Raw genomic sequence first — 16702 nt, 5'->3', positions numbered from 1 at the left:
TATGGGCTGGGATATCCATCCATGACACAAAAACTTTTCAATTGATTATTTAGTTGGATTGCCTAAATTGACTTTTTATACGACCGCAAATTTTGAAAAAATTTTCGTCGTATATTGCTATCACGTTGGCGTCAGCGTCGTCGTCGTCGTCGTCGTCGTCGTCGTCGTCGTCGTCGTCGTCGTCCGGCGTCCGAATACTTTTAGTTTTCGCACTCTAACTTTAGTAAAAGTGAATGGAAATCTATGAAATTTTAACACAAGGTTTATGACCACAAAAGGAAGGTTGGTATTGATTTTGGGAGTTTTGGTCCCAACATTTTAGGAATTAGGGGCCAAAAAGGGCCCAAATAAGCATTTTCTTGGTTTTCGCACTATAACTTTAGTTTAAGTTAATAGAAATCTATGAAATTTTGACACAAGGTTTATGACCACAAAAGAACGGTTGGGATTGATTTTGGGAGTTTTGGTCTCAACAGTTTAGGAATTAGGGGCCAAAAAAGGGCCCAAATAAGCATAATTCTTGGTTTTCGCACAATAACATTAGTTTAAGTAAATAGAAATCAATGAAATTTAAACACAATGTTAATGACTACAAAAGGAAGGTTGGTATTGATTTTGGGAGTTTAGGTCCCAACAGTTTAGGAATTAGGGGCCAAAAAGGGACCCAAATAAGCATTTTTCTTGGTTTTCGCACCATAACGTTAGTTTAAGTAAATAGAAATCTATGAAATTTAAACACAAGGTTTATGACCATAAAAGAAAGGTTGGGTTTGATTTTGGGAGTTTTGGTCCCAACATAATAAGGGGCCCAAAGGGTCCAAAATTAAACTTTTGTTTGATTTCATCAAAATTGAATAATTGGGGTTCTTTGATATGCTGAATCTAACTGTCATGACTGTGTATGTAGATTCTTAACTTTTGGTCCCGTTTTCAAATTGGTCTACATTAAGGTCCAAAGGGTCCAAAATTAAACTTAGTTTGATTTTGACAAAAAATGAATCAGTTAGGTTCTTTGATATGCTGAATCTAAAAATGTACTTAGATTCTTGATTATTGGCCCAGTTTTCAAGTTGGTCCAAATCGGGGTCCAAAATTAAACTTTGTTTGATTTCATCAAAAATTGAATAAATGGGGTTCTTTGATATACCAAATCTAACTGTGTATGTAGATTCTTCATTTTTGGTCCTGTTTTCAAATTGGTCTACACTAAAGTCCAAAGGGTCCAAAATTAAACTTAGTCTGATTTTAACAAAAATTGAAATCTTGAAGTTCTTTGATATGCTGAATTCAAAAATGTACTTAGATTTTTTATTATGGGCCCAGTTTTCAAGTTGGTCCAAATCAGGATCTAAAATTATTATATTAAGTATTGTGCAATAGCAAGTCTTTTCAATTGCACAGTATTGCGCAATGGCAAGAAATATCTAATTGCACAATATTGTGAAATATCAAAAAAAAAATTAATTAGAGTTATCTTTCTTTGTCCAGAATAGTAAGCAAGAAATATCTAATTGCAAAATATTGTGCAATTGCAAGATTTTTTTTTAATTGGAGTTATCTTTCTTTGTCCAGAATCAACTTAAATCTTTGTTATATACAATATACAATGTATATTCACTTTTTACTACCAACTGATAAATTAAAATAATCTTTACCATTCAGTGATAACAAGCAGTTTTTTTACATCTTAATATTTTATGATGTATTTAAATGAGTAGTTATTGTTGCAAACTCCATTAGAAATTTTAATTGAGATTAGTTTTGGAATAAGGGAAAGGGGGATGTGATTAAAAAAATTGGGTTCAATTTTTCTCATTTGAAATTTCATAAATAAAAAAGAAAATTTCTTCAAACATTTTTTTGAGAGGATTAATATTCAACAGCATAGTGAATTGCTCTAAGAGAAACAAAAATTTTAAGTTCATTAGAACACATTCATTCTGTGTCAGAAACTTATGCTGTGTCAACTATTTAATCACAATCCAAATTTAGAGCTGAATCCAGCTTGAATGTTGTGTCCATACTTGCCCTAACCGTTCAGGGTTCAACCTCTGCGGTCGTATAAAGCTACGCCCTGCGGAGCATCTGGTTCAATCATCAAAGCATGACTTATTTTGAAGGGAAATAACAAAAGAATTTCAAGAAGAGCTGTTATACATATGATATTATATTGTTTTATGGTTTATGAAATCATATTCTTATCTCATTGTAGTTAGTGACAGTTGTTCAGAAAATAGAGCTGAAGATAGAAGTGGTACCAATCTTTGTCGGCTAATTCGAGAAGAAAATCTGTAAGTCATACATGTATGTGATAGATTTCTATTTTAACATAATATGTAAAGATAATGTGTAACAAACATGTGTTCCACTGATAACTTCGAAGAGGAAAAGAGAATCAAATGAATCTGTAACATATTCCAAAAATAACTTCCAAACAGAAAAAGAAAATCTATAATCTATCCCAAAGAGAACTTCAATGGAAACATATTAAATTTAATGCATTTCTGAATTAAAATTGAACAGTTACAGTACATTCAAAAGAAACATAGCATCAGTGGAAAGAAAATCAGTGTAATGTCAAATGACACTTTCTTATACCATGTATTATCAGTGTTCTCCCCAGATATTTCATTTAGCATCCTGGTAAACAGGGGAAATTGAAATACCATCTTGTTTCTAAAAAATATAGCATCACATTCATAATATAATCTATAAGAAAACCACTTCAGATACATGTAGCATCACATTTTAAGATTATAGCATCACATTACCATGATGCTAAAAAGCCCTAGGGAGAAAGAACACTGTAATATACTGATAGGTTTTAAAGCTATAGAAGTACTCTTGTGCAAACTTGTTAACATTTACTTAATAAGATTCAGCTGTAGTAAGCTGGTATATAGTACACTTGTATATACTGGTACATGTACTATAAATTATGGTTTTCTTACAGGATAAATGGATCTGTAGCAGTGAAAGAAATTGTATCTGATGATGCTGATAAAATAAAGGTAAGTTTTAGATATAACATTGTCATATTCTATAATATGTAAAAGAAAATCGTATGATACTTAGTTTGTTATTGTGTATGCAGAATGTTTCTGTAATAACCTATGTCAGGTATGCCTAAGACCATTATTTGGGTACTTAGACACATCAAAACTTAAACAGTTTTAAACAGACCTAATTAGGGATGACATCAAAAGTTCAATGAAGGATAAAAAACTTAATTCACATAGTTTTTGACTGACCACCACACCCCCCCCCTCTTAACTTAATTTGGGAAAAATTGATTGATCAATAGGGATATATGTAAAATCGATTTTAGATTCACAAAACTTGCAGCAATGTTGACTGCCCCACCCCCAAACTATTTGATTTAAGTTTTTTATCCTACATCGATCTTTTGATGTCGTCCCTTAGAACACCCAATATTGTCCATGGCTATTTTTGAAAGAGGAAGTTACAACCTAAGTTTTAGCACTCAGAATAAAAAAAGTCAGCTTTAAATGGAACAACACAAATATAGTTAACATGTTTAAAGCAAAACAAAACCATAGATAAAAGAGAGTGTTAAAAAAACCAATAAACTGTAAAATGCCAGAATTGTAACTATATATGTATATCTATCTACTTCATGTTATAGAAATAGATGTCGTCCTACAAAATATACATATGAATTTTGTTTCAAAGTATGTTTTTGAAATATTATTTGCAGAACAAACTGATGGACTGGTCTGATGTTAAAAAGTTGAATCTGATTTTGACAACTGGTGGAACAGGATTTTCTCAAAGGGATGTCACTCCTGAGGTATAGATTTTTACTCAATATGATGTTTCCTTTTAAGCTCATACCTCATACTTTCATACTAATACCAACTGTTTGATATATGGAACAATTTGTTTAGATTTGAATTGTCACCTGTGTTTACATACATGTATGTTTAATCAATTTTACTCTTCTTTTTACTTAATTTTTTTTGTTTGTCCACGGTAATTACCAAAGAATATTATCCAACTGCTACTAGTGTTAGTCCTTTCTTATTTACTGACCAGCATTGTGTTGCATATACAGATTGTGTTATACAATTTTTTTTGAGATTTCATGAGGTTTCTTCCCCTCACAATAGGCTATTTGCCAATTCCCGTCATTGACCCTGTAATTAGAGATCCCTTTTTAGCTCACCTGGCCCAAAGGGCCAAGTAAGCTTTTCCCATCATTTTGCGTCCGTCGTCTGTACGTCGTCGTTGACTTTTACAAAAATCTTCTCTTCTGAAACTACTGGGCCAAATTAAAACCAAACTTGGCCACAATCATCATTAGGGTATCTAGTTTAAAAATTGTGTCCGATGACCCGGCCAACCAACCAAGATGGCCGCCATGGCTAAAAATAGAACATAGGGGTAAAATCCAGTTTTTTGCTTATAACTCAAAAACCAAAGCATTTAGAGCAAATCTGACATGGGGGTTAAATTGTTTATCAATCAAGAACTATTTGCCCTGAAATTTTTAGATGAATCGGACAACCCGTTGTTGGGTTACTTCCCCTGAATTGGTAATTTTAAGGAAATTTTGCTCTTTCAGGTTATTATCTTGAATATTATTATAGATAGAGATAAACTGTAAACAGCAATAATGTTCAGCAAAGAAAGATTTACAAATAAGTCAACGTGACCGAAATGGTCAGTTGACCCCTTTAGGAGTTATTGCCCTTTATAGTCAATTTTTAACCATTTTTCGTAAATCTTAGTTATCTTTTACAAAAATCTTCTCCTCTGAAACTACTGGGCCAAATTAATCCAAACTTGGCCTCAATCATCTTTTGGGTATCTAGTTAAAATATTGTGTCTGATGACCCGGCCAACCAACCAAGATGGCCAATATGGCTAAAAATAGAACAAAGGGGTAAGATGCAGTTTTTGGCTTATAACTCAAAAACCAAAGCATGTAGAGCTAATCTGAAAGGAGGTCAAATTGTTAATCAGGTCAAGATCTATCTGTCCTGGAATTTTCAGATGAATTGGATAATCGGTTGTTAGGTTGCTGCCCCTGAATTGGTAATTTTAAGGAAAGTTTGCCGTTTTTAGCTCACCTGGCCCGAAGGGCCAAGTGAGCTTAGCCCATCACTTGGCGTCCGTCGTCGTCCTGCGTCGTCGTCCGTCATCGTTAACTTTTACAAAAATCTTCTCCTCTGAAACTACAGGGCCAAATTTAACCAAACTTGGTCACAATCATCATTGGGGTATCTTGTTTAAAAAATGTGTCCAGTGACCCGGCCATCTAACCAAGATGGCCGCCACGGCTAAATATAGAACATAGGGGTAAAATGCAGTTTTTGGCTTATAACTCAAAAACCAAAGCATTTAGAGCAAATCTGACATGGGGTAAAATTGTTTATCAGGTCAAGATCTATTTGCCCTGAAATTTTCAGATGAATCGGACAACCCGTTGTTGGGTTGCTGCCCCTGAATTGGTAATTTTATGGAAATTTTGCTGTTTTTGGTTATTATCTTGAATATTATTATAGACAGAGATAAACTGTAAACAGCAATAATGTTCAGCAAAGTAAGATTTACATAAAGCAGCATGACCGAAATGGTCAGTTGACCCCTTTAGGAGTTATTGCCCTTTATAGTCAATTTTTAACCATTTTTCATAAATCTTAGTAATCTTTTACAAAAATCTTCTCCTCTGAAACTACTGGGCTAAATTAATCCAAACTTGGCCACAATCATCTTTGGGGTATGTAGTTTGAAAAATGTGTCTGGTGACTAGGCCATCCAACCAAGATGGCCGCCACGGCTAAATATAGAACATAGGGGTAAAATGCAGTTTTTGGCTTATAACTCAAAAATCAAAGCATTTAGAGCAAATCTGACAGAGTTAAATTGTATATCATGTCAAGATCTGTCTGCCCTGAAATTTTCAGATGGATCTGACAACGGGTTGTTGGTTTGCTGCCCCTAAATTGGTAATTTTCAGGAAATTTTGCCGTTTTTTGTTATTATCTTGAATATTATTATAGGTAGAGATAAACTGTAAACAGCAATAATGTACAGCAAAGTAAGACCTAAAAATAAGTCAACATGACCAAAATGGTTAATTGACCCCCTAAGGAGTTACTGTCCTTTATAGTCAATTTTTAACAATTTTCATAAAATTTATAATTTTTTACTAACATTTTCCACTGAAACAACTGGGCCAAGATCATTATAGATAGAGATAATTGTAAGCAGCAAGAATGTTCAGTAAAGTAAGATCTACTAACTCATCACCATCACCAAAACACAATTTTGTCATGAATCCATCTGTGTGTCCTTCGTTTATGATATGCACATAGACCAAGGTGAGCGACACAGGCTCTTTAGAGCCTCTAGTTTGTTATTATCTTGAATATTATTATAGAGATAAACTGTAAACAGCAATAATGTACAGCAAAGTAAGACCTAAAAATAAGTCAACACGACCAAAATGGTCAATTGACCCCCTAAGGAGTAATTACCCTTCATAGTCAATTTTTAACAATTTTCATAAAAGGAGTAGGTCCGGTAAGGACCGATTTTGGCCTCAAATTTCAGGTTCATCTGACGAAAGATTTTGACCACTTTTTAAACACTTAAGTGTCTATTTTATTTGAATTAATTAGCTTATGTGAAAGATTTTAACAGATTAAGTCATTAAAAACGATCCGATTCAAGCTCAAATATGAAAAATCTACCTAATATGCCGAAAAATGTCACTTTTCAGATGGTTTTTGGTAAAAATGAAAGTGGCTGCATCCGTGTTCATCCTCAACCTTTATATATGTTATATATTATCATAAAATACAACTTACATTTCAATATTAAGGATGAACACGAATGCGGCCACTTTCGTTTTACACGAAAACTGTCTAAAATTTAACTAAAATACTAGAATTATGAGGATTTCAGTAATTTAGCATGACTTAATGGTGCTAGTATCGGATATATGTGCATTGTATTGTCAAAAACAGCCCATATTTATGTAACAGAAGCATTCTACTGTCCAATAAATAACTAAAGGTTTACATTTTAACAATTTTGTAAAACTGCTATATTTTGGGGCCAAAAAGGGGTCTTACTGAACCTACTCATTTGTAAATTTTCACTAACATTTTCCACTGAAACTACTGGGCCAAGTTCATTATAGATAGAGATAATTGTAAGCAGCAATAATGTTTAGTAAAGTAAGATCTACAAACACATCACCATCACCAAAACACAATTTTGTCATGAATCCATCCGTGTCCTTTGTTTAATATTCACATAGACCAAGGTGAGCGACACCAGCTCTTTAGAGCCTCTAGTTTATTTGTATCCTGCTCTTTTCAGTCATTGACTGTAATACCTAAAGGGAACAAAACAAAAAAAATTAAATGTCACTTTTTTTATCGGTGTTTTAAAGTAATAAAAGGAGGATGTATGAACATTTAATTTCATTTTATTTGTTCTATTTCACTGACTTCACTTTCAATTGACGCTATCTGTCAATACCTGTTAAAAGCAGGTATGTTGATCCAATATTTTAATAAAACGTTTTACCTACAGGCAACAAAAGCCATTCTTGAGAAGGAAGCTATTGGTATTACTATAGCCATGATTACACAGTCCTTGCAAGTTACAAAACTTGCCATGCTGTCAAGGTATAGTTAAGACTACCATTACTTATCATTTACTAGCGATTTGCTCAAAGATAATGTGGAATTTTTATTGTTTTTTGGATACCAATTTTCATGGTTTTTCTGGGTACAAATAAACCACAAATTTAAAAAAAAAAAGACTTCTTGTTTCTAGTGTTTTATTTGCATAGGTCACACATATAAAAACCACATATCTGGCTGCCTTATATTTTTATGTTGATTTTTTCCTCGCAAAAATAATTTATATTTGAAAATTTTATGCTTTGTTCTTTTCTACAAATTTTGGAAAAATGGATTTCTTTCTGTTATATTGGCTTTCAGAGTAAAGATTTTTCACATTTTGTTTATGTCTTAAACATTTCAAAAGCATAGAAAAAGAAATAGATATTGTATGATTGTAAAAGGTAGCCATGTTTATTTTCATTTATTTCCCTAATGAGAGTCACAAAATGTGGTCCTTTTGAAATTATAATTATCTGGAGCAGTCATTATTATTTATCAAACAGAAAGAAATACAGGATATGAAATATGAATTAGAAATTTGAAATGGACAAATATTGACCAAGAAAAAGGAAAGAATTTTTTTTAACATCTAAAGAAAATAAAAGATAGCTATATTAAGTATTTAAAATGTATTATATTGATAACTCTTGTAATTATAACCATCAAGTCATATTAATTTTGATGGTTTATTTTTAGATATTTTATCAAAATAAATACTGAATTACTTTCAGACTTGTATGTGGTAGTCGAGGTCAGAGTCTTATTATTAATCTTCCTGGAAGTGTTAAAGGTTCAGAGGTAAGTATTGGACTTATAAATGTTGTCAATTGTGTTCTGATCTTTACCTTTTCCTGGGAGAATTTGATAGCAGGTGAGACTAAGAAGTATCTTTTCATCATCTTAATTGTCAGCACTTAATGTTAAGTTTTCATATTAGGTCAATTTAAAAATAAACGCTTTTTGTACATTCTCTTATTTGGTATTTATTGTTGCATTATCATACATGTATCTCTGTTGTGTGCAGTACATGAGGCATCACCCCTTCAGTTTTTTAGAATTAAATTTTCTCATAAGTTGTTTCTAAAGAAATATTTGATATACAGTGTATAATAGGTACATGTTCTGTTTTTGCCCTGGCATCCGTTCACCTCAGTTTATATCATATAAGTGAACTTTGCTGCAGTAATAATCTTTTCATTTTCAAAGTTTTTTAGGAAGGAACATGATGCATGACCTTATCTTTAGTGCAAATGAGTAGATATAAAGTAAATTCACATTTTATTCATACAAAAAATTGACAAGACTTATTTTTCCAAGCTGAAAATGGCAAGGTATTTTTACACCATATATAGCTTCTTTTTTTCCCAAATGATTTCATTATCAAATGAAAGCACCAGCCTGTCTCATGTTTCTTTTACTCTTTTATGCATGTATCAGTTAATACACAATAACTGCAGCCACTTTTATTCACAGTTTTCTTTAACTTTGCTTCCAGGAATGTTTTAGATTTGCACTCCCTGGAATAACACATGCAGTTGACCTTCTGAAAGACAATTCATCCCAAATACTTCAAACCCATACTCATCTGCAAAGTAAAGGTGTCCATCAAGACACAAAACAGTTGAAGGTAGGTTATATACAACTTTATTTTTATTTCCAGAGATGTCACATAAATTATGGCCCTATTTTGACTTCAAGTTGGAAATCATATTACATTTCGTTTTTGAGTCCCTTTAACTCTAGTTTTTACGTCTCAAACTTTGATTTTTGACTTACTGTTGGAAAATCTTGAGAAAAATGTGGCTAAAAGGAATCTTCTTTTACATATCTGTCAAAAGCTGATAAGGGCTTTTATCTCTACTCTTGTCTACCTGACATCACACAAATCAGTAATTTGTGAGAATGTCCAGGTAATCAATTTTTATACCCCCTGCAAATAAAGTTTGGGGTAAATTGAAATCACCATGTCTGTTTATCTATCCATCTGTCCTGCATCGTGTCCATCACATAACTTTTGTACCTTTGAACATAGGTTTATCAATGTTGGTTAGCAGCTTCATCAAGGAATTGGATGTGTCATATATAAAAGTCAGGTCACTCTGACTCGGACTTTGACCCCTATTAAGTAAGGCTTTGTACAATTCATGTCTGGTTCATTATTTTGTTGCATAAAACTTAGAAAACCAAACTTGGTGTTCAGTTGCATCTTGTGCTAATTGTGTGTTGTATACTTAAGTCGGGTCACATGGACCTTGACTTGACCTTTGACCCCTATGATAGTACAATATTGTCAGATTTGTGTCCTGCACATAACTTTTGTACAAGTAGAAATAAGGTTAACCCAACTCAGAACGAGGATGCAACATTGGATGGGGTGAGTCATATATTAAAGTCAGGTCACTCATGGTTTTGGTTGAAATGAAAACCAGCAAAAATGTTAACAAATACAAGATCCATAAAAATGCCACTTAATTACAGACTCCTAGCTTTTTGGACAGACACATGTAGAATGTGGTGGGTTAAACATATGTGTGATCCCTTAACACCCACCTAACCTTGGACAGTGGTCTAATAGCACATCATGAGAATGTATTATCTTGTATTTTGACTTCATGTTTGTTCTCTTATATGCTCACTTCTAAACTTTCACAATATTTTGGGCTGTTTAAGGGCCTTAAATTTCCCCTTTAATACACTACTCTTTTAAGGCTCTTAAATAATATTTTCAATTTAACAGAATGCCATGAAGCTCTAAACATAGATTGGTTTTCAATTAAACTTCAAACTTTTTTGTTTGAGCATTATAACACTATTTTTTAAATTGATGATTTGAGGGCACACAGTATGTGAAAAATTAACAAAGCAGAAGGTAAAACGAAGCCCTTTTTGGCTTTTGATGTCAAATGTACAAAAGAAATTAAATTAACATGTACCACTAAAATATCATCACAGGTGAGACATTCCTAACACATTATTTTCTAAGTTTTTAGGAATATAATATTTGAAATTTGTCTTGCATGTTTCTTAGACCATGAGACTCTCCCTTCAAATCTTAATATGAGAAACAGCCTTACCCAAACAGTGTTGATGTGAATAAATACTTTTTTATACCCCTGCTGCAAAGGTAGCTAAGAAATTTAAGAAATTGTATATTGGTATCACGTCAGCGTTGGTGTCTTTGTTGTCGTCAGAGTGGTCCGAAGACAGATGGTTTTGGGATAATAACTTTAGTATAAGTAAATACAAATCAATAAAATTTCCGGGGGGGGGGGGGGGGGGGGGCAAAATACAATTTTTCTCATTTCAGATTTCAGTAATGAAAAAGAAAATTTCTTCAAATATTTTTTTTGAGGGATTAATATGTGTATTGCTCATAAGCTAAAAAAGATATTTTTAAGTTCATTAGACCACATTCATTCTGTGTCAGAAACCTATGCTGTGTCAACTATTTAATCACAATCCAAATTCAGAGCTGTATCAAGCTTGAATGTTGTGTCCATACTTGCTCTAACTGTTCAGGGTTTAACCTCTGCAGTCGTATAAAGCTACACCCTGCGGAGCATCTGGTTCATATATGAATTAATTTTTTCAGGATACCATATTATATTAATTTTCTGCAAATTTGAATTCCCTGAAGGGCCCTTAGTGAGTCTGCTTCTCAAAGAAAAAAAAATACAATTTTTATACAAAGAATTTCTTTGAAATTTGAGTTCTTTGTTATTTGCATTTGTTTACACTCAAAAGCAAGAGCATGGGTATAAATAAATCTTTTGACGATTTTGTGAGACTTTCATGGGTAGTAGAGGTCACTAAACACCTCTATAAAATTAGGGAGCAATACATGTAGTTCACACTATATCTTTTAATGTAAAATGTATCTCAAATAGTATTTCAGCGCTGGCTATATCATGTATTCATTTAATAGCAATGATCATCATAGTTTTGATAGGATTGATTGATTTGACAATTTTTTTTTAAATCCATTGACCATGTAATAAATTTTATTTTACTTCACCGCTTTCTTTCTGAGATTACTGTAAAAATAATTAATCATTCATTGATTTTTAGCTCACCTGGCCCGAAGGGCAAAGTGAGCTTTTCTCATCACTTGGCGTCCAGCGTCCGGCGTCGTCCATAATCTGTCGTCTGTCGTTGTTAACTTTTACAAAAATCTTCTCCTCGGAAACTACTAGGCCAAATTTAACCAAACTTTGCCACAACCATCATTGGGGTATCTAGTTTAAAAATTGTGTCCGGTGACCTGGCCAACCAACCAAGATGGCCACCATGGCTAAAAATAGAACATAGGAATAAGATGCAGTTTTTGGCTTATAACTCAAAAACCAAAGCATTTAGAGCAAATCTGACAAGGGTAAATTCGTTTATCAAATCAAGATCTATCTGCCCTGAAATTTTCAGATGAATCGGACAACCGGTTGTTGTGTTGCTGCCCCTGGATTGGTAATTTTAAGGAAATTTTGCTGTTTTTGGTTATTATCTTGAATATTATCATAGATAGAGATAAGATGTAAACAGCAAAAATGTTCAGCAAATTAAGATTTACAAATAAGTCAACAGGACCAAAATGGTAAGTTGACCCCTTAAGGAGTTATTGCCCTTTATTATCAATTTTTAACCATTTTTTGTAAATCTTAGTTATCTTTTACAAAAATCTTCTCCTCTGAAACTACTTGGCCAAATTAAACCAAACTTTGCCACAATTATCATTGGGGTATCTAGTTGAAAAAATGTGTCCGGTGACCTGGCAAACCAACCAAGATTAAATTGAGAATGGAAATGGGGAATGTGTCAAAGAGACAACAACCCGACCATAGAGCAGACAACAGCAGAAGGTCACCAACAGGTCTTCAATGCAACGATAAATTCTCCCACCCGGAGGCGTCCTTCAGCTGGCCCTAAACAAATATATACTAGTTCAGTGATAATGAACGCCATACTAAACTCCAAATTGTACACAAGAAACTAAAAGTTAAAATAATACAAGACTAACAAAGGCCAGAGGCTCCTGACTTGGGACAGGCGCAAAAATGCGGCCGGTGTCATATGGTATTTTGAACCCCCTAAAAACTGAACACGGGGTCGAAATACCATGCGGTAAAATGACCCCGGGGTCATTATACCGCATGGTATTTTGACCCCGGGGTCATTTTTCACATATGGTATTTTGAACCCCTCTGCGGTATATTGAACCCCCCTGTTTTTGATAAATAGTATTGCAGATTCAACCCTCCCCCTAGACCTCTAGCCAATGCAGAAAAGTAAACGCATAACAATACGCACATTAAAATTCAGTTCAAGAGAAGTCCAAGTCTGATTTCAAAAGATGTAACCAAAGAAAGATGGCTGCCGTAGCTAAACATAGAACATAGGGGTAAAATACAGTTTTTGGCTTATAACTCAAAAACCAAAGCATTTAGAGCAAATCTGACAGGAGTGAAATTGTTAATCAGGTCAAAATCTATATGCTTTAAAATTTTCAGATGAATTGGACAACTGGTTGTTAGGTCGCTGCCCCTGAATTGGTAAATTTAAGGAAATTTTGCCGTTTTTTGTTATTATCTTGAATATTATTATAGATATAGAGATAGACTGTAAACAGCAATAACTTACAGCAAAGTAAGATCTAAAAATACGTCAACATGACCAAAATGGTCAATTGACCCCCTAAGGAATTATTGCCCTTAATAGTCAATTTTTAACTATTTTCATAAAATTTGTAAATTTTTACTAACATTTTCCACTGAAACTACTGGGCCAATCATTATAGATAGAGATAATTGTAAGCAGCAAGAATGTTCAGTAAAGTAAGATCTACAAACACATCACCATCACCAAAACACAATTTTGTCATGAATTTATCTGTGTCCTTTGTTGAATATGCACATAGACCAAGGTGAGCGACACAGGCTCTAAAGAGCCTCTAGTTTAATTTTGTGCATTTCAGAATGATGATTATACTAGATGTACAAATTTGAAGTTTGCTCAAAACTATGAGAATGTATCAACAAAACAATTTTCACAATTCAAGGTGTCATCTTATACCTTTGGTTGTAAATTTGATTCAATAAACTAGAGTTATCTCACCTTTTTTGCTCACCTGACCTGAAAGGTCAAGTAAGTTTTTCTCATCATTTGGTGTACATCGGCGTCGTCGTTCGTCGTCGTTAACTTTTACAAAATCTTCTCTTCTGAAACTACTGGGCCAAATTTAAGCAAACTTCATTGGGGTATACATCTTGTTTAAAAAATGTATCAGGTGACCGGGCCAACCAACCAAGATGGCCACCATGGCTAAAAATGGAACATAGGTGTAAAATGTAGATTTTGGCTTATATCTCTGGAACCAAAGCATTTAAAGCTATCTAACAGTAGTAAAATTGTTTATCAAGTCAAAGATTTATCTGCCCTGAAATTTTCAGATGAATAGGACAACCCTTTATTGGGTTGCTGCCCCTGAATTGGTAATTTTAAGGTAATTACCACATTTTTGGTTATTATCTTGAATATTATAAGATTATAGATATAAATAAACTGTAAACAGCAATAATTTTCAGCAAAGTAACGTCTACAAATAAGTTAACATGACCAAAATTAACCCTTAAGGAGTTATTGCCCTTTATAGTCAATTTTTACAAAATATTTTTCACTGTCACTCCTGGGCCAAGTTCATTATAGATAGAGATAATTGTAAGCAGCATGAATGTTCAGTAAAGTAAGATCTACAAACACATCACCAACACCAAAACACAATTTTTGTCATGAATCCATCTGTGTCCTTTGTTTAATATGCACATAGACCAAGGTGAGCACTCTAGTTTTTTTGTATCATGAAATTTTTTTTAGTGAAACTAAGAGAAAGACAAATAAATCATGACACTGTCGACCATCTGACATACGATATATTCATATTTAACTGTGGGTGTTAACTCAACAGTCATATTAGAAGCATTTAAAGATACTATAAAGTATGGTTTTAGTCATTTAAAAGGCTGTACAATGACCTATGTTGTTTACATCCATTTACATTTACCTACAGAACAATCTTCCACTGATGTTCTTTTTGTTTGAGCAGTTCAATGAAGTCCCCACTAATGAACTTTGATCAGGTAATTTTTCAAAAGCCAATAATTGACCGAGAATGATGAAACACATGTCATTTGAATTTGATGGATTAAGATTTGTTAAATGATTTGTAAAAGAGAAAGAGATAATGGAGTAAATAGTCATGTATAATTTGTATCAACCTTTAAGCTAAGAACAATCAAACGGCTACTATATAACAATTATCAAATTTGCTTCAGATAGCCCATGTAATTGTGGAGGTAAAGTTAATGTTTCTTAGTTCAGTTATTTTTGTTATTGTTGAAAATGATTTACTAATGTTAATAGTTGCTTCATGTTGAATTTAAGTTAGAATGTTAAGCTGTTGCCCGTACTTGACATTTAATTTTGCCTATTGACATTTTCTAGATCAAGGCATGGTTGTCATTTTCTTTAGTTATTCGAAATGGAATAAATAAAAACCAAAAATGTTCTTTTTAGCAATGGGGTGATGACAGGTTGTCCATACAAATTAATAAGATGCTGACCTAATAAGTAATAATTCATAAGGACTTATTTTTGAAAAAAGTCAAGAAGGACAAAAAAATTTTAGGTCTCAATTAACATTAGACATTTAATAATACATGTACAGCGTTGATTTAGATCAGGTAAAAAGTAAAATATCAAAAGTACAGAACTCCAAGGCAAATTTATAAAGGAAAGTCTCCTATCAAATGGCAAAATCAAAAGCTCATACACATCAAATGAATGCAAAACAGCTGTCATATTCCTGACTTGTAAAGTAGAGCTTTGAGGTCGAGAACAGATAGAACACATATAACCAGAAACTAATATAAGATTTTTTTTTTCCTTGTGTAATTTTTATGCTTCTGAACTATTGGCGAAGAAATTTTTATCTGTCAAAGGTGTTTGAAAAATGAAATTTCTACTGTAAGAATGCTGTTGATTGATGAATGTCAGTCATACCTACTTGACTCTTGAGACTTGGCTTTAGCTGTTAATGTGTACATCAGACTCATTGTCTGCCACCTTATCAATTAGGAGATATTAATGTGAATCTAATGTTGAACGATGCTACATATTACTTAATTAAATATCTATCATCACTTATTGTTCCCCTGATCTTCCTCATATTAACATTTACCCCCTATTTTTAGTTGCTGACTTGTTAAAGTATGAAAATCACAATCAATCATTTAACCTTGTTGTCATCTTCATTATAACACTTTTTTGTCTGCTTCTTGTTCTACTAAATAGCTAGGTAGTTCAAATAAGCCCTAAAATAAATCCTGAATAAACCCTCATGCTTTTATTGCAGTTATTTTAAAAGTTTTCAATTTATTATATAGTGTTATCAACTGGCTGTTTCTGTATTGGCACTGGTATAGATTCAAAGTTTGCTGTATTGGCCTAAAGACCCGTAGGGTCGAGGGCCAATACAGCTGACCGAGAATCTATACAGTGCCAATAAAGAAACAGCCAGTTCATAACACTTTTATTGTCGAGCCTTCGACTTTAGTCGAAAAAGCGAGACTAAGCGATCCTACATTCCGTCGTCGTCGGCGTCGTCGGCGGCGTCAACAAATATTCACTCTGTGGTTAAAGTTTTTGAAATTTTAATAACTTTCTTAAACTATACTGGATTTCTACCAAACTTTGACAGAAGCTTGTTTATGATCATAAGATAGTATCCAGAAGTAAATTTTGTAAAAATAAAATTCCATTTTTTCCGTATTTTACTATAAATGGACTTAGTTTTTTCTGCGGGGAAACAAAACATTCACTCTGTGGTTAAAGTTTTTAGAATTTTAATAACTTTCTCAAACTATCCTGGGTTTGTACCAAACTTGGACAGAAGCTTGTTTATGATCATAAGATAGTATCCAGAAGTAAATTTTGTAAAAATAAAATTCCATTTTTTCCGTATTTTACTATAAATGGACTTAGTTTTTTCT

The 16702-nt window shown here is 33.0% G+C and overlaps 1 protein-coding gene across 6 annotated transcripts in view; it reads left to right on the top strand.

The window, feature by feature from the left end:
• LOC143068205 (gephyrin-like) overlaps positions 1 to 16702 on the top strand; it is a 115946-nt gene that overhangs the window by 4812 nt on the left and 94432 nt on the right. For 4 of the 6 annotated variants that reach the window (XR_012976138.1, XM_076242077.1, XM_076242073.1 and 1 more), the window contains exons 2-8: positions 2213 to 2291; positions 2954 to 3011; positions 3719 to 3811; positions 7570 to 7664; positions 8396 to 8462; positions 9160 to 9291; positions 14987 to 15007. Coding sequence is in view for 5 of the 6 variants with exons in the window: in XM_076242077.1 (XP_076098192.1) it covers positions 2213 to 2291; positions 2954 to 3011; positions 3719 to 3811; positions 7570 to 7664; positions 8396 to 8462; positions 9160 to 9291; positions 14987 to 15007 (545 nt within the window). In the remaining variant the exon portion in view is untranslated. The remainder of the gene's footprint in view (positions 1 to 2212; positions 2292 to 2953; positions 3012 to 3718; positions 3812 to 7569; positions 7665 to 8395; positions 8463 to 9159; positions 9292 to 14986; positions 15008 to 16702) is intronic. The other 2 variants (XM_076242078.1, XM_076242075.1) reach the window with 1 other exon arrangement.

The sequence above is a fragment of the Mytilus galloprovincialis genome, chromosome 3 (assembly GCF_965363235.1).
Source record: "Mytilus galloprovincialis chromosome 3, xbMytGall1.hap1.1, whole genome shotgun sequence".
Classification (NCBI taxonomy): domain Eukaryota; kingdom Metazoa; phylum Mollusca; class Bivalvia; order Mytilida; family Mytilidae; genus Mytilus; species Mytilus galloprovincialis.
Note: the sequence above shows the minus strand (reverse complement) of the source record. Positions and strands in the feature narration are given on the sequence as shown.